The following is a 19,732-nucleotide window of genomic DNA, read 5'->3' as shown; positions in this document are numbered from 1 at the left end:
AAGGATTAAAATATTCCACTAAAGATATTTTTGGCTTCGTGTCGCCTAATGTTAGAAATAAAGTGACAACAATGATACAAATAATAAAAAATATATTTCGTTTATTATTGAATTTCATGTATTCATATTTAATAAATATGTATGTATGCTAAATCAACTTTTATGAAATTATGAGATTTGAAAAAAAAAAAAAAAAGTGAATTTAAATTGTTTGACCGCATTTTGGGTTCGAGATTAAAGCTTCACTTCCGGTATATTGTTTGTTGTTGGAAAAGAAGGCAAAAGTTTGTTGATCGATCGATCGATCTGTTGTTGGTCGATTGTTGATTTGTTGCTGGAAGATGATTATTTAAAGAGGGAAAAATAACCTACTCATAATTAGGCAAAGCTTTGAAAACTAATAACTCGACTACATTTGTGAAAGATGCCGAAGAAGAAAGCCAAGCAGCAAAACGTGAGCAAAGAAAGCGTCGTGAGTCTCCAGCTTTGCACAAAACTCGTTCATTGTTTTCTTATTTGTTGTAATTATAGTTAACGTATTTAATTCATGCAGTGACTGCCTCTAGATTAAATCATTTCACTTATTTACATAAAGGTTTTAAGCGGAAGAGTTTAATTAAGATGAAAATACATGAACTGTGCTTTTGTGGTTGTAATTATAGATTAGCAGCTAAGCCCGGCCCCCCGCGGTCTGTTTGGATGATGGGGCTGGGATCCTTTTCTGTTGGGTATAATCTACAACAGCGTTTGTCAACCTTATCATTTCGTGTCCCCTGTTTCAGTTGGAACCTCCAGCTATATGAAAATTTCCTGACCCCACCCCGTCAGAAAACAGCTCCTAAGCAACTGGTTGTTTTAATGGCAGGAGAAAGAAGGAAATTCCATTAGAAAAAGTTTTAATCGCTTTTCTCGGGGTTAGGAAAAAAATACAAACTGCATTCCAACCTATGCACCCGTCTCCACATGTGTGCCATTTTTCACGCGAATCCACCCAGCCGTTTGGCTGTGAACCTCAAGACAAAAAAGAATGCAACGATCGCCCATGTCCAATTTATATTAGAGATGCACTTATTTGAATACGGTGCTCAGGTGTTGCGTTTAGATTAGTAGAGTTAAAATGTTTCTTATCACGAAAGGTCAAGTAATTGACTTTGGACTTTTAACCTTTTCATTTAAGTAGCCTCATTAACTGAATATTACCCTCGGCAGGTGCTTTCTGCCAAAGCCTAGAATCTTCTCGAGCCTTGTTTGTGAAATTAGGGCGAAATCGAAGTGCCGGGTTGGGTAGACAGAAACTATAAGGAAACCCTTCGGGTCGCCAGAAAATGATTTGTGAGTTCCAATAGAATCGAGTCGACTTGGTCCTTGTAAATGAAGTGGGTTAACGAAACCTGACAGTTTGTCGAATGAAGTACCACCACCTGTAATTGGAAAGATCAACTTGGTTACTACGTCGCATCGATTCCTACCTGAATATTATGTGAAGAGGTTCAAATGTTTGTAGAATTCACTTAAAAAGAATTATTTATGATCGACTAACTGGAAACCGGGAGATTTATCGACGTTCAATCCCAAGTCAGCCCCGAGCGAGGTATTTAAGCTTGACCGACCCAGCTTCTATTTTTCGAACAGCAATTTTATACGATATGTCCTTTCTTTTTACAATGGTGTAATGATATTTGGCCGTTATTTCTACTAGGCTGAGTATCTACGCAGAAATTCCCTGGCTACAGGGGCCATATTTTCCAGGATAGGAAAGGATCTCAGTTCACACACACACACACACACACACATCGTGTACCTTTTATGTATGAGAATAAGAATTATTGACAATGTACTTTGTTGAATTATTGAAAAAGAAAAAAAAACATTAAAATGATTAACACCACAAAGTATGAAATAACTTTTTCTTTTTTGTTTAATGTATTCAGTGCAAAAGGTGAAAAAACATTTTTATTCGGGGAAACAGAGTCGGTTGTTGCCTGAGGAAAACATTTAAAGCAGTTATAAGTCTGGAAAAACTTCAGTGAATAACTTCGATAAACAATCAGAACTTGTAGAGTTTTGATCATGTTTTGAAGATGCATTCCATTGTGAAAATGCGTTTTGAAAGAGACAGCCTTGTTACCTGATTCCGCCGTGCCACCCCCCCCCCCCATTAATATTATTGAAGCACCATCATATTTGATTTACATTTCTTTTAAAAAATTTCGCTTCATTGTTGCAAGTACACTTTCTATTGATATTCAACTGTGAGATCAAATGTAATACTCTTGCAAGAAGGCTTTGGCCAGCCCAGGGCTATAGTAGGGGTCACTTGCCCAAAGTGCCAAGCAGTAGGACTGAACCTGAAACCATGTGGTTGGGAAGTAAACTGCTTGATCATGCTGCCATATCTTGGTTAACTTGAATTGGCAGTGAGCTGGAAGAGTTGTTAGCACGTTTCATCTGTCTTGACGTTCTGAGTTCAAATTCTGCTGAAGTTGGCTTTGCTATTCATCTCTTTGGGGTCAATAAGATAAGCACCAGTTGAGCACTGGTGTCAAGTAAACAACTTGTCCCTCCCTTGAAATTGCTGGCCTTGTGCCAAGATTGGAAACAAATATAAATTGTTATATTGTAGGACAAAATACCTTGTGATATTTACAGCCATTAATCTTCTCAGTTCATATACTGCTAAGGTTGATTTTGCCTTTCATCCTTTCTGGGATGATAACAATAATACCAGTCATATACTGAGGATGATATAATCAAGTGTTCTTCCTTCCCTAGTCTTCTACATTACCATCATCCTCATATAATGTCTGTGTTCCATGCTGGCAATGTGTTGGACCGTTTGACAGGATCCGACTAGCCTGAGGGCCATATTGGGGTCCAGAGTCTGCTTTGACAAAGTTGGATGCCCTTCCTAATGCCAACCACTTAACAGAGTGCACTGGGTGCTTTTTTTTTTTGTGGTACCAGCACCAGTGCAGTCACCAAGTAACTTGTAAAGCAAGACCCCTTGACAGTATTGAGGGAGGTGATTTCATGCCAGCTGCAGAGAGGCTAAAATAGAAAAGAGGCAGGAACAAGCAGTTCATTGGAGAGGAGATAAAGGGGTTGGAATGTTTTAGTGTTATTTATCATTTATTTTTTCCAAAAATCATAAATGTATATATTTATTGATATGCATTTGAAATAATTTATTTTCAGGTTGGTTCCAGTAATGAAAACCTGACTGCACTAAAAGACACCAAAGATTCTGTGGAGAAGATTCTCCATCAGAGAGTCTTTTTTAACGTGTTCTTTCTTGGAATGGTACGGGAAATGAATATGGGTGATGCAAGGAAGAGGGATACTGAGGCTCAACTAATCGACCAGCTGGAAGAAGCACAAGTATGTGATGGTGACTCTTGATTTCATTTTGTTTCATCTCGTGGGATAGACGTGTATATTTGCTGGTGGCACATAAAAAAGCACCTTTTTTTGAGTATTGGGCCTCATGGAGCCAATGGCAAATGACCAAAACTTTTGGCAATATGCTGTGTTTGAGAAGGAAGATCCACCAAGCTGAGTGAAATCATAGTTGTGGCAGATACTGGTGTCACGCAACTGGCACCCATGCTGGCGGCACATAAAATTCCCCATTATACTCTTGGAGTGGTTGGTGTTAGGAAGGGCATTCAGCCGTAGAAACCATGGCAAATCAGACTGGAATTTGGTGCAGCCCTGGTCAAACTGTCCAACCCATGCCAGCATGGACATTGGACATCAAACGATGATGATTTATAAATATTTCTATTAACATTTACTTTTATATCAAGTTTTATATAAAAATGATTCACAACAAACTGAAAGATTATTCAATCCTTTTTACTAAAGTAAACATATTTATTAGTTTTTATAAGGAAAAGGTTGAGAGTAGCTTTCACTTGTTTGCCTTCGTCTGATGAAGGTGAACAAACTGAAACTTTGAAACCTTTTCTTGTAAATCCAATTTATAGGTATGAGTGTGTGTATATATATATATATATATACACATACACATACACACACATACACACACACGCTCCACTCCTACACTTTGCTATCATCCTTCTACTTTCTGATCTGTTCTCCTTCTTGAGCTATTTCTATTTCTATCCAACCTCACATCTCTCCATATTGGCATTTCCCTTCAACCAAACCTCCACCTTTGTTCAGCAAGCAATACATTCACTTCCACCCTCATCTTTAATCATCTGTTACTACCCCCCACCCCCACATTCTTATGGAAATATCCACTCTCTCCTCTCCTCCCATGACCTATTGTTTGTATCCTGTCTTATGCTTACCTTGAGAGTTAGCTCTGGCCCTCCTCCATCACTACCTTGCTTTTATCTTCTTCTCTACTACTCCCACCTACCCCTATATAATGTGGGGTAGCCATATATCTCCTCTGTAGCATGACACCTGTGCTGGTCCTTCAAAGCCCTTTCAACAATTAGCCTAAAGCCACCTCCCCCTCACGAATAACCCCTCCCACTTAATAGTAAAAGTTTTTCTCTTTCCCTGTCCTGCAATTTACTTGGCAACCTCACTGGTGCCAGTGTCATGAAAGACAAGCACCCAGGCCACTCTGTAAAGGGGTTGGCATTAGGAAGAGCATCCAGCCATAGAAAGCCATTCTGAAAGGAACATTGAAGCCTGGTGCACATCTGGAGGTTGCCAGGTCCTGTCAGAAACCATCAAACCATGATGTGGCCAGGTGGTAAGAAGTTTACTTCCCAACCACATGATTCTGTGTTCAGTCCCACTGCCATAGCACCTTCTACGATAGCCCCACACCAAACAAAGCGTTGAGAGTGGATTTGCTCAATGGAAACTGAAAGAAGCCTGTTGTACATACAAAGGGGTGCTGAAAGATTCCTGGCTTTGGGTAAGAGAAAATACAGGAGGATCAGTTAATTATGATTTCATTGAACATCTTCCCCTCTCGGATTATCACACTTGTTGCAGGGGTCCTTCAGTTTTTCTAAGTCTTTTAAAAGAACTTGGAAGATTAGGCTTCCAACCAGGCCTTTCGTGACAACCTTAAAGCCAGGAACTTTTCAGCCCCACCCTTTCGTATATATATATGTGCCTTTGTGTTCAAGTTCCCCCCCACCACTGCTTGACAATTAGTGTTGGTTTGTTTACATCCCCATAACTTAGCAGTTCAGCAATAAGAGAACAATAGAATAAGTACCAGGATGTAAAAAAGTAAGTACAGGGGTCGATTCATTTGACTGAAATACCTGAATGAGGTGCCCCAGCATGGCCACAGTCTAATGACTGAAACACATAAATGATGTGTGTGTGTGTATATATATATATCATCATCATAATTCTTGTTTAACATCCATTTTCCATTCTGGCATGGGTTGGACAGTTTGGTGGAGAACTGGCAAGCCAGATGGCTGCACCAGGCTCCAATCTGATCCGGCAGAGTTTCTACAGCTTAATGCCCTTCCTAATGCCAACCACTCTGAGAGTGTAGTGGGTGCTTGGCACATAAAAGCCCCCATTACACTCTGGGAGTGGTTAGCATCTGGCCGTGGAAACCATACGAAACGAGACTGGAGTCTGGTGCAGCCTCCCAGCTTGCCAGACCTGGTCACAGCATCCAACCCATGGACAATGGACGTTAAATGATGATGAGATGCATATATATACGTGCAGCTTCTTCCAACAAATAAAATACATCCCTAATACTAGGCTCAAGCAACATATTTTGCAACGACACACCAACCATCAGAATCACAACAGACCACATACACTAGAACCCCAGAGGAACCCATATGAAGACAACCTAGACCCCACATGTAACACTGGGTCAAAAACTAAAACAGCAATGGGCCATGTCACCCCACTCCATTTTCCAAAAATATAGATAGCACTACCCCCCCCCCCCCCAAAAAAAAGTGGTGGACGCTCTATTCTATGGTATACACTCCACATTTCTCGCTAAATGTTAAGAACTTAGCTAAATCCTTCTTTAATATACTGGACACCAACTTCCCTCGTCAACATAAATATTACTTTATCTTTAATAGATCTACCATGAAGCTATCCTATTCCACCCCAGCCAACTTTGAGTCTACCATAGCAGCCTCTAATAAACAAACGCTTTTTCTCTACTATCCAAACTCATACTATAACAACTCTGAATACATGAGTGCCCAACATGTACACAGCTCCAGCATTGAGCCCCATACGTTAGGCCACAACCTATCCTACTAACACTATCCAGAATACTAGTACAACTTTATTCATATCAGAGCGACAAAGGAATGAGGAAGGTACTGGGTAGTCATGGGTGGTGTTAGAAACTACAGCCTCCTTTAAATTCAAATTATTTTGAAATTATAATTAGAAACAATTTGCAGATTCAGACTGTCTGTATTTTAAAATTATGCTTCAAAAAAAAATTTTGGAAAGAAGCTGAAATTTTAGGATTTGTGAGAGAGAAAACATTTAAAAAAATGTCTGTATTGTTTTGAAATTGTTTCATTTTCTTTTTGAAAATAAAGTAGGGATTGTAATTTCCAAAATTTTTCTATATTTAGCTTTCAAGGCTTTTCCCATCATTTTAAGTGCTTAGTCCAAAAAAAAAAAGATTAGCCAAAACCAGTACTAAGTGGGGGAAGGGGTTTGAAAAAATTTAAAATTTACAAAAGATGCTTCCCCGCCCCCTTATGGGTGGGGTGGGGGTTAATGAAATTAATTTTTAAAATTTCTCTATTTTTAAATTATGTTTCATTTTCTGTTTGAGAATAAAGGAAGTGGAGATTGTAATTTCCAAAAGCTTTTTTGAACTTCATGGTTTTCCCCATCATTTTAAGTCCTAAAAAACATTGGCCAAAATTGATAGTGAGTGGGTTTTGAAATAAGCTTGAATTCTCAGAAACTTTTTTCCTCATTTGCATGTGGTATATATATATATATATATATATATACATATACATATACATTTACATATACATATATATATCTTTATATATAAAAGTGATGTTGTGTGTCTGTCTCCTACGATTTAGATTCCCAACTACTCCCACATTTTGCGGTGCAGTGTAACCAAAAGTGGGTATCTTATAGTCGTGATTCATATCGAGCCCTCCTGGGTATCAGCGCGCGTCTACGATGAGTCTATGAATTAAAAAAAAAATTACCATCATTTTTTCCCATTTTTAATGCATTTTTTTGCTATTATATAAGGGAAGTAACACTCTAAAAATGTATTATTAAATCTCAGAATGTAAAAAGCTACAGTAACACCCCGCCTTTGTGGTTAGCCATATTGAGATGGCTATTATACTTTATCTCTAAAAATGCTTATATAGTTATTTCCCTTACAAACCCGAGCAATGCCGGGCGATACTGCTAGTATTATATATATATATATATATATATATATACTAGTTAAATAACCTGCTGTTGCAGGGTAATATATACATAATGTACGTACAAAATTTTGAGGATGTAAATTCCTTATAAGGGTTTGTTGATACCAATCCAGATGCCAACTGGCTTTATCAAATATATTGAAAGAAAGTTCCTCAATACATAAATAATCTAATAAATTATAAAAACTGATAAAAGAAAATAGAGAAGAAAAAATATAATAGATACTTGGTTCATTTTATTTGTATCACAATGGGAAAATGATGCAAAGTAAAAGTGATAAAAGAAACTGGATCAACAAAACAACCCAAAAATATCCTGAAAAATATCCTACACATGTTTCAATCCAACAGTACGTTTGAAACATCAACATTCAAACAATTATAGATGTAAAAAAACCATCTTCAGGAAAAACTAAGTGTACTTTCTGGTCTTGAATTGAATTATGAAATAATTAATTTAGTTATTTCTTAATTAAAAACTGGAAAATATACTTAGTTTTCCCTGAAGATACTTGACAATCTATTTCTTTTTTTTTTTACTTGTTTCAGTCATTTGACTGCGGCCATGCTGGAGCACCGCCTTTAATCGAGCAACTCGAACCCGGGACTTATTCTTTTCTAAGCCCAGTACTTATTCTATCGGTCTCTTTTGCCGCACCGCTAAGTGACGGGGACATAAACACACCAGCATCGGTTGTCAAGCAATGCTAGGGGACAAACACAGACACACAAACACACACACGCACGCATACACATATATATATATATATACATATATACGACAGGCTTCTTTCAGTTTCCGTCTACAAAATCCACTCACAAGGCTTTGGTCGGCCCGAGGCTATAGTAGAAGACACTTGCCCAAGGTGCCACGCAGTGGGACTGAACCCGGAACCATGCGGTTGGTAGACAAGCTACTTACCACACAGTCACTCCTGCGCCCTATGTTTTTTTTTTTTTTACATCTATAATTGTTGGATCGTGTAGGACAAAGTATTTGTGATCAAACATGCCATGGTAATCCTTCGTTTGATTCTTTCCCCCTTCAAAGATATCAGCCTGTTGTTCATTCAATCATTGATCGTATGATGCATTCTCGTGCTGACAGTAGTTCTTGTGGATGTAGCTTTCATCTCTATAAACAATCCTCTCACTTTTATTTTCATTTCTTTTCATCATTTGCTTGACCTAATGGTCACATATGAGTGAAATCTGTTCCCTAAGGCAGTAGTTTTTACTTCTTTTCTTCTGTTAAAAATCCCTCAGAGAGAAAAAACAATTATTAGGATATAAACTTCGTGGTGAGCTCCCTCACGTTCTGGAGTGTTTAGGGCCTGGGAAATGATTGGTCGGTGGGAAAAATTCAAAAGTGCCCTCGATGCTGTCTTGGACTGTAAAAAAATTTGCTGGAAACAGCTGTAAGGAATTGACACCTATCCATTATATGTTATTTATTTATTTATGATTCACCTGTCTTGGAACCTGCTTCTTGCATGTTCCAAAGTATATTATGGATTGTATATTTAATAGAAAGTGTGTTTCTGAATTAGCGAATGGGCTGATAATATACTCAGTTGCATTCAATTAATTGTATACACAACCTGCGTATTTTCCTGCCTCTACTTCACTATCATTGTTTTTATTCGTCTATTAGAGGCTGTGCATGCATTTTTATTTTGACCCGACCTTCTGCCTTATTCACCTGAATCTTAATATATATATATATATATATATATATATATATATATACACACACACACACTCACACACACACACACACACACACACACACACATACATGCATAAATATATTCCACTCTTTTGGCTCTTGGATGGAGGTCAAAAGGATTGTCCTGATGATGCCTGATGTAGCTGAAACATGTCTTCCCTTATTTCCAGATAATGAACTTGTCGTTTTCTTTCATGACATATCAACTTTGGAGAATTCTTGGAGATTATCTCCCCTCCATGTGAGACATCCTCTGGAGGTGGAGATAATTCTTAATAAATGAAGAATTTATGTTGTACAGTATTTAATATACCTGTATGTGTCTGTGTTGTTTAAAGACATACCACTGACCTGCTCTGAGTTATTCTTCTGAGCACATTCTTGTTTAATACGCACACATATACATGTGTGTGTGTGTGTGTTTGTGTACATACAATTGCAGGCATGGCAATGTGGTTAATAAGTTTGCTCAGAGGTGCCACAGCATGGCACCTTTGGGCAAGTGACCTCTACTGTAGCCCTAAGCCAAGCAAATCCTTTTGATTGTTGAGAATTGAAAGTAAACTTTGCAGGATTTAAAATTTTCTTGGAAAATACAAAAATTGTTTTATTTCCAAAATTAGGAAATGTTTCTGCTTCAAATAGTGATCGGTCCTTGACATAAGGGGTTCAAGTGTTTATTACATTCAGCACTTAAGTTGTGCAGTACTTCCTATCCTCATTACCTCATAGGACAGTGAATCTAGGTTTTGATTTAAGTATCAAGTGTTAAGTGTAATAGTTAAGCTAGTGGATGTAAGTTCAATCCCTGGGTTGGTCTAGTAGTATACATACATTCTAGTTCAAGCAACATCACAATCAACTTCATCATCATAATTTAGCATCTGTTTTTCCATGCTGGCATGGGTTAGAAGGTTTGACAGGAGCTGGCAAGACTGGAGAGCTGCACCAGGCCCTAATTGTCTGTTTTGGCTTGGTTTCTACAATTGGATGCCCCTCCGAATGTCAGCCACCTTATGAGGTGTTTTACACGTCACCAGCACAGATGCTCTTCACATGGCACCAACACCAAGTTTGAGGAGATTCAATTAAAGAACATCACTGGCATTTATCTTTTACTTGTTTCAGTCCTTGGACCACGACCATCCTAGGGCATTGCCTTGTAGGGTTTAATCAAAGAGATTGAGCCCACTGCTTGGTACTTATTCTATCAACTCCCTTTTGCCAGACCACTTGGCTTTGATTGACCAGGACCTTACTAGAAGACACTTGCCCAAAATACCATCCTTTCTGGGGTTGCACGATCCTGAAGTGGTTTCTTAATCCCATGGCCGTACCTTGAACAGTGCAGCTGTTTTATCTACAAACATTTGTCACTCTGCTCATTTTCTCATCTCAGAAATACTCCAAGGATTAAAAAGATTTGTCACATCTGTGTGAAGAGAATTCTATGAGAGTTGACCACCATGGTCACTGAGCTGGCCAAACACAACCTTGAAACTAAGATGTTGATAGTGCCATGTCTCCTTAAAATTTGTGATGAGGTTGGGTGTTTGTTAGAAATGTTAATGCAGTTAATCAGTGGTCCCTATTTGCTTTTTAAATTGGGGGTTCAGTGCTTAGGGGTTGCTTTGAAGGGTTTTTAATGTGTCTGTCTATGTTTCAGATTGATGGCAAACTACCTGTCACTGCCCGAGAAGAAGATACCGTGAAACTAAATGTGTCAAGGCATGGAATTAAGGTCCTTGACAAGAAGGGCCAGGTAAGGATTACCTGCTCTGTTTAGCAGTTTAGTATGCTTGTATGTGTGTGTGTGCAATGATGTCTACTTTTCCATGCACAAATGAGTCAGATAGGATTTGTTGAGGTCGATTTTGGATTGCCAGATGCCCTGCTTGTTGCTAACTCACTTGGTACCGAGGAAGGCAATTCTTTTCCAAGACTGGACATGTTTTCACAGAAGATTGGTAATGAAGGACACTGCTTTTATGATGGTGACACTCATCTGCTGTTATTATGTAATGTCAAGACCAGGAAACACTGAATCACACACACACACACAGAGCTTCTTTCAGTTTCCATCTACCAAATCCACTCACAAGGCTTTAGTTGGTCTGAGGCTGTAGTAGAAGACACTTGCCCAAGGTGCCACACAGTGGGAATGAACCCAGAACCAAGTGGTTGGGAAGCAAGCTTCTTAACCATGCAACGATACTGTGTGTATGACATCGTCATATGATGTGTATGTATATATATAAATGAATATATGTATGTGTGTTTGTATGTGTTAAATTGTTTATAGTTTGTCATGGCTGTGCTTCAGTTCAACAGCAATGTGTTATGGTTCCATGAGTTTCCTTGCGATTGAGGGTCAATGACTGTGTTATAGAGGCAGTGTTTTACAGCTGGGTGCTCTTTCAGTCACTAACCTTACCTCGTTTTCAAGTAAGGGATCTCTTTACACATCTTTAAAGGCACAGAATCGGCAAATGATTTGTTAACAGGAGAAACAACATCAGTGTCACTGTTTGTAGCTTTTGATACTTGGAGAGATGCAAATGCAAACAGCCTCACGCACACACCTGTCTGTGGTGGTGGTGGTGGTGGTGGTGATGATGGTGGTGGTGATGATTTCCTCTTCTGTTTTCTTCCATCAGGAAGTGCTGCAGCGACACCCGCTGCACACGATTGCTCAGATCATCCAATATGACGATGACTTCCAACACCACAACGTCGCCGTGAAGATTGGTCAGTTCAGCAAAACAGTCTTCCATTGTTTCGTCTTTCAGTGTGTCTCTGAGGTAAGTCTGCTAAAATATTTAGCTTTTCTTTTCTATCTTCTTCTTGTTTCAGTCATTCAACTGTGGCCATGCTGGGGCACCACCTTGAAGGTTTAGTCAAATGAATCAACTTCACTACTTTATTTTTTTATGGCTGGTACTTGTTGAAACCATTAATGGGACATAAACAAACCATCACTGGTTGCCACTCAGTGGAGAGAGTGGTGGCAGGACAAACACAAACACCTTCCCCCAACCATTTATAGGCATTTTCACACCGAGTGAAATGACGAGAGGATCTAACAAACAACTTATTGAAACAATCACCTGAGGAAGTGCATTTCACACTTCCTCAGGTGGGTGAGAACGATTACACACCTGACTGATGTAACGATGTGTGGAAACAATCGTAGGGATTTCGAAATAAAGAATGTCATTCATTCCATTTTTTATTGTTTATCTATTTGTGTATGAGAGAGAGAGAGAGAGAGAGCATTCTGTCTGATTTGGTGCCACTTCTGCCAGTTCATTGCTGCCTTACAACAAACAAATACAAATACAAATAATAAACTGATGTCAGGTCATTCCATAAGTTCTGCCCAATTTTACCTTTTTTAAAACTGAATGAAGTTTAATAGTATTTTAGAATGTCTAATGGAATTAAAAATTATCTTTATGCATTTATGTACATTAAACTAATTACAGAATAATAGAATTAAAATTTCTTTGATTAAAACCCTTTCTAAGATGGAAGTATCCAAAGAGCATTTGTGGCACATAAGGCTTTATGAGTACAAAAAAGGAAACTCTGCTGATGAAGCGACTCGAAACATGCACTCAGTTTATGGGAAATAATGCTTGAATGAAAGAACTTGCAGAAGATGGTTTGCAAAATTCAAAAGTGGAGATTTCAGCCTTGAAGATGAAGATCGAACAGGACGTCCAGTTGAGTTTGATGATAAGCTCCTTGAGGCATTATTTGAAGAAAATCCTGCATTATCAGTTGAAGAATTGGCAATAAAGCTTAGTTCAAACCATACAACTGTTCATCATCATCTTCAACAACTTGGAAAGGTTCCTAATCTTGGAAAACGGGTGCCTCATGAATTGTCCGAAAGCAACCACAAATCCTGAGTTGACATTTGCTCTCCTCTCCATTCTGGTGAACTCATTTCACCCTTTTTGGATAGACTTGTGACTTGTGATGAAAAATGGATCTTCTATCGAAATGTTAAATGTCGTAAACAGTGGCTTGGTAAAAGGGAAAAAGCTCAACCACAACCGAGAAGGGAACTTCATGGGAAAAAGGTTCTTCTCTCTATCTGGTGGGATTTCAAAGAAGTAATTCACTTTGAATTGTTGCTATCTAATGCAACAATCTATGATCACATCTACTGTCAGCAATTAGAGTGATTGAACTAAGTTTTGAAGAAAAAAGGACCCATTTTAGTGAATCGAAAAGGAGTGATGTTTCATGAGGACAATGTGTAACCCCACACTGCAAAGATCACATCACAGAAGATCAAAGAGCTTGGTTGGGAAAACATTCCCCGTCCACCTTATTCTTCCGACTTTGCTCTTTCAGACTACCATTTGTTTCGTAGTTTACAGAATCATTTGGGGGGACATAACTTTCGCAAGCCAGGAAGAGGCTGAAACTGACATTTCAGAGTTCTTCGCTTTGAAACCAAAAGAGTTTTACATTGATGGGATTAAAAAGCTTGTAAATAGATGGAAGAAAGTCATAGATAATCAGGGAAAGTACATTGATGATTCAATTTCAATTAAATATAATATTTGATCACTTGTTTTCTTTATTCAGAATTCAGACAGAACTTATGGGATGACCTGATATTTTTGGTAAAAGCATGAACATCACATCATCACATTCCCCCTTCTTCTGTAAATCTAATTTAAATTCCAATCAACAAATCATTATTCAAGGGTTTTAATGCAAATTTTTTCCTTTTTCTTTCTTTTTTTACTCCAACAGAATCAAGCCCAGAATATTTGCCAATGTCTTCAGAAATTGTTTGATGCTGTGACAATGAATATATCGATGGATTCTTAAAAAGATTTTCTTCCTAGCTCTGCATTCCTAGACATAAACATAGAGATTTCTTTTGAATGGAAAATAATGCTGTGCATTTGGTTCCAAGCCACAGCAATATATTACTGGCAGGATTACAATTTGGGATTCTTTGAGGAATTCAGATTGTTATTGAGATTTTGTTTTTGAAAGGTGAATTGGTTTTATTTATTGAGACATTCTTTCAATCAACTTTCTCTCGATGCTCTGTCTGTCTTGAAGAACCATGAAATATCAAAAGAACAAACAATTCCATGTTAAAACTACCGACAACAATGAGTTATTCTTCCGGCTGTATTTACTGGTAACCACACAGTTGAAGAACCTATACTGTGATAATTGGAATAGAGCTGGTCTGTGGACTTATTCTGTACATATCACCCCACTACCCACCTTTCAAGTAGCTTTCAGGGATCCTTCCAGAGTGTTAATGCATTCAAGTGGTCCCTTTATATGCACAAGTGCTCTATAAAACTCAGTCTCTTTTATACTGAGATATAAACAACTCTCTGAGTTTATGGGAAGTGATAGAAAATATCGATGTGTCTTAATCCTTTCTTTTCAACCCTACAATGTTACGAGATAGAGAATGATAAATGTAGGACAACGGGAGTAAATAAGCAGAACATTTGAGAGAGGACTCTGAATGCTAAGGGGTCAGGCTTAAGATTATATTTATGAGATTTATTCAGAGGTTTTGTGGAGATTTCATGGAATAACAGTGAAATTTCGGCTTGCTGCTGATGGTTCTTGTAGTCCCAATACTTTGTGAAATAAGCAAGGGATTGAATGAAACATTTGAGTAAATGCGGGAAACTTGGTGAAGAGCTGGCATTTTAACTGTATAAAAGGTAATTTTCTTTGAAACCAGGTAAATGAGTTTTTTTTTATTGAATGTGTCTCATTCATGTGTGTGGGTGTGTGTGTCACCTTCACAAAATGGGATGGAATTCTATTTTGCTTGAAGAAGGGAAAAGCTAACATTTCAGGCAGAGCCATTTGTGGGGAGATGAAGTGGTTACTTGTTGTGGGTGGGGATTAATAGATTAGGAGTAGTGAGAGGAGGAAACAATATTCACAGCAAAGAAAGAGGGGGGAGGAGGGGAGGAAGGGGTGACACTAATATGGAGAATAACAGTATTTGTGCAGAGAAAAAAAAACAAAAAACAAATTTGGAAACAGAGAAAAGGAAGGGATTAAGATTATTAGGAAAAGAACCACACACAGTGAAGGCAGCATGAGGGGTTAGGGTTTTGGGCTGATAATGATCAGGTGGTGGGTTTGATTTCTGGCCTGGATAAGTGGTGTCTTGAGCAAGACTCTTTATTTCACTGCCCCAGTCTGCTGAGTACTGATGCACCCTTCTCCAGCTCCCATCTTCTGGATCAAGTGTGTCAGGCTTGTCACATTGTAACCTAAAACAACAAAAGCATCTTACAAGCCACCAACTCATCATTGTTTTCTTGTGGATACTGCAGTTTTATTTTCTTTCTCTTTTCAATTCATAGTTTCATCATTTTAGTTTTCTCTTTTCCATTCCTGGATATATTAGATGCACTTCATCACTTGTCTCTCATCATCCTGAAATCAGCTTCCTCTGCTTCTTACCGTATCTTGAATGTCTTCATCTTCTGCAGGATTCTTCCAACACTAACATTTCTACCCCAGCCTTGCACTATTCTTTTTTCTCCCAAAACAAATTTTTGCAACCACATTTATTTTCTTGGATTCTGCTGCTAGTTTAATTTGATCCCTTGCTTCAATTTCCATCCTTCCATATTTTCCTCCATCCCTGATCCCTAGCCTGTCTCTTACCATGTCTTCACATTAATCTCGTCCCTCTGCATTGCACAATTAACTCTTCTTCCACATACACAACCTCACTATTACACTCCATCACTTTCGAAAATATCAACAGAGCCACTAAATTTCATTAAATCAGCAATCAGCTTTCCTCTCCATCCACTCGTCTACTTTACCCTGTGCTCACCATACCAGATGATTTATTCCTCTTGGATGCTTGTGATAGAATGCTCCATGCTAGACAGAGGCAGAAACTTCATCCTCACGCAATAATACACTGAATAAGTTTGGTCTCCGTGTTAACATTGAGTCGTCCCTTTGTCAAACACAACTGAAAACATTTCTTTAGAAGATGGATCCTTTCAAACCAATAACTTAATTGTATTCAAATGACTTAGCTCTGCATGGACACCTGGTTTCACAGAGTTCAACTCTGTTGCATTCTTTCTAAAGACTTGCCAATGTAATCTGGATTGGTTCAACTTTAAAAAGCATCTCGATGGCTTTTCATATGACCTTTCATAAACTCTGTACACTTTGACACTTTGATAAAGACCAACCAACAAATGGGCTTCTACTGTTCTTTGGTCAACTGACCTCTACCACCAAGTAGAAACTCTTTGGTAGCTTAACAATACAAATTTCTATCACAAGTTACCCAAAGACTTTGCCCTTCACATTCGAAAACTTTTATCCCAAACCATTAAAGGATAACCAACCCCTTCTCCTTCTCCGTCCCTTACATCACTACTAAACTCCTCCCCAAGTTGCTCAACCATCCCATTCGCCTCAACTCCTTCAGTGTAGCTGTCTCACTCAGCTCCCCTACCTTATTAAACTCATCTCACTGCTCTGCCTTCTAATATCAGTGATATGAACCCTACTTGAATTTTTTCAATTCCTCCCCTTCTGGACCCTCAAATCTCCCTGTTTTCTCTGGACATAAAATCCTTATATACTGTCATCCTCTATGATGACTGACTCTTATCTCTTCTTTAATCTCCACCCTTCCCTTATACCTGTCACTACCACCACCACCACCACCTTCTCCTCTTTGCCAAATTTATCCTTATTCTGAACTGCTTCTCCTTTTCCAGTAAGTTCTCTCCGCAAACCACCATTGCAACTTTGGATAGCAAGATGAACTCTTCTAACTCCAAATACTTTGTAGGTATTAATTGAGGCTTAGATTTGTGTTCAGTTTCATGTCTGGAAAATTCACTGCTTACATTTTTGCCTTGGGAAATGTTGCCTTAAAGGAGGCATTCAACCCGACTGTAAACCAGAAAACTCATTTTAAAGAAATTACCTTTCTCTAATTGACAGGTTAATTAGTGAAGTTGCCATTTTAAGAAAACAGCTATTCTCTTTTTTTTTTTACAGTGAATTTTCCTACAGCAAAAATGTTTATGGTGAAATTTCCTATAACTGTTCAGGTTCCCTAGAATTGTACAATTATCAAACCAATGACTTTGTCAGCACCTTTAGAATTGGAGGAGATCAACTCACTGCCTTCATCTCTCACATCAATACTTTACATCTATTTATTTTTTTCCTTTTCGCAATATGAATGGCAGTGCCCCAGCATGGCCACAGCTTGTGAGCTGAAACTAGATAAAATAAAAATAAAATACCTTTGCCATTTCCAGCATCTCCACATCTATTGATAACTCTCCATGAGAAAAATGGTTGATTCCACCTGAAATCTTAGACTTCTCTTCCACATGCTTAAATAATTTCTCCCATTTTGTGAACTTCTTTGCTGCTGCAGACCAACGTCGGTTTCTCTACTTTTCTAATATTTGACTTTGATTAAAGTAATGAGCTGGGGGAAATGCTTGGCTCTATCTTGTCCGTCTCTAGGTTCTGAGTTCAAATTCTGCCAAGGTTGACTTTGCCTTTTATTATTTTGGGTCGATAAATTAAGTACCAGTTGCATACTGGAGTTGATCTAATTGACTGGCCTCTTCCCCCAAAATTTCTGGGCTTTGTTCCTAGAGTAGAAAAGTATATTTGACTTTGATTGCATCTTTGTGTAGTGACACACACACACACACTCTCTCACACACACAAACACTCTCTCACACACACAAACACACACCTGTTCACCTATTTATGTTAACTGGAAACTCACTTCACAAACATGTCAGAGAGGATACATTGACTTGTATTGATCTCACATCTTTCAATGATTCGCTAATTGTATATTTTCGTTGTGTATTTGAGTGTTGTTGTTTCAACCTAGGTCAGCCTCCTGTGGTTCTTATGGTCAGAGATGGGCCAACAACAACCAGCTTCTCTCTCTCTCTCTCTCTCTCTCTCTTTTTCAGACATATTTAGGATTATAGTTTCTAATGCATCCTTCCCTTTTTAAAAAATTCTTTTTGAAAAACTGTTGAGTGTGATTTAAGATCTGACTGTTATTTCTAGCAGTTTGAATGACCAGGTACAGGCAACCTCATTGTCTTTTAAACCCTGTAATTGTGATGGTGATTATGAATAACACTATTGTCATGTTATTTAAGACAGTAGAATGTGATTTGTGGAAGTTTTGGCTGTTATTTCAAACAGAAGTGCAACCACTTAATGGCTTTCTGTTTTATGTATGTCACAGCTTCTTTGGTTCAGAGTAAATTTTTGGCAAATTAGGTGCCAATTCTTGTCTTTTTTTATCTATATTATCAGTGGCCCCTAGGAAAGCCTTGAACACCACAAACTCCCTTTGGCTCTGTTATGTTTATGTGGAAAGTCACCATTATTATTATTATTATTATTATTATTGGCAGAATTGTTGCTCTGCCGGACAAAATGCTTAGCACCATTTCTTCCATCTTTAGGTTCCGAGTTCAAATTCCAGTGAAGTTGACTTTGCCGTTCATCCTTTCGGGGGTCAATAAAATGAAATATCAGTTGAGGAATTGACCAAGCCCCTTCTCCTCAAGTTTCGGACCTTGTGCCAGGATTATTATTGTCACACACCAATGTGAGAAGCTGGCAGAATTGTCTGACCCAACGCTTCGTGGAATTCCTTCTGGCTCTTTATGTTCTGAGTTCAAATTCTGACAAGGTCAACTTTGAGCTTTCATTTTTGTGGGGTTGTAATCTCGTCCTTCCCCCAAATTTCAGATTTTGTGCCTTAATTAGAAACTGTTATTATTAATGGACAGTGAGGGGGGGGGGCAGTGAGAGAAGTAGTTGGGCATCAAACTAAATACCTGGTGGTGTTATGTGGTTACTCCCTTTACATCCAGGGCCTGCCAACTTAACCCCTTATCCGTTAGGCAAGGAGGTAGGGGTTCTGTCAGGTGCTATAATCAACTTTCTTCCTCCTCCTACTCCACTTTGTCTGCCTTCCACCAAATATCTGGCCCCTTGTGTCATTATTTAAGGGTCCTAGGGTTGTAGAAAGAGTAAAAAGTCAGGCAGAAATGCTTTGTGATATTTCGTTACGTCCCTTTATTGCATAAATCCAAGCCTTGTTGAGACTGACTTCACTTCTTGTTCCTCTGGGATGGGAGAAGTGGTTGATGAAATAGATACCAATAATATTTCTGGGACCTGATTGAATCGACTACCCCTCCCTTAATGCTGTTTATTCAAACTGTAATTGCATTATGGTTTCTTTTACGTTTTTTGTTATGTTGTTGCTTCATCATCATCATCATCATCATCATGTAAATATGTATTTAAATAAAGAATATTTATAACATCTGATAAACCTTTGTTGTTATGTTTTAGTGTAGAGTCTAATCTCAACAAGGCAGAGTGGTGACAGCTTGAATGGCTCTGGACGTTGGTTGAAGAGGTCATGTACGGAGAGGTACTCCAGCCATGACCATTTGGTTTGATTGGCTGAGAAGTTGGCTTTGGTGTTGTAGATCTCTATCCAAAATCTCTTTTCCTGAAAGCCTTGGAATTTGGGGAA

General features: G+C 38.4%; 1 protein-coding gene across 2 annotated transcripts; it reads left to right on the top strand.

Moving 5' to 3' along the window:
- The first annotated feature begins 239 nt into the window (after positions 1–239).
- On the top strand, positions 240–19,521 carry LOC115223422 (integrin beta-1-binding protein 1). 2 transcript variants are annotated; one of them, XM_029793952.2, is made up of 5 exons: positions 240–454; positions 3,196–3,378; positions 10,802–10,897; positions 11,793–11,936; positions 13,909–19,521. In XM_029793952.2, exons 1-5 carry the CDS (start codon positions 425–427, stop codon positions 13,984–13,986), a joined length of 531 nt encoding a protein of 176 aa, XP_029649812.1. In that variant the 5' UTR covers positions 240–424; the 3' UTR covers positions 13,987–19,521. The 2 variants fall into 2 exon arrangements, with proteins under 2 accessions (XP_029649812.1, XP_029649811.1); XM_029793951.2 differs by having other exon boundaries at positions 240–472.
- Positions 19,522–19,732: the final 211 nt, after the last annotated feature.

This window comes from Octopus sinensis, linkage group LG23 (assembly GCF_006345805.1).
Source record: "Octopus sinensis linkage group LG23, ASM634580v1, whole genome shotgun sequence".
Classification (NCBI taxonomy): Eukaryota; Metazoa; Mollusca; class Cephalopoda; order Octopoda; family Octopodidae; genus Octopus; species Octopus sinensis.
Note: the sequence above shows the minus strand (reverse complement) of the source record. Positions and strands in the feature narration are given on the sequence as shown.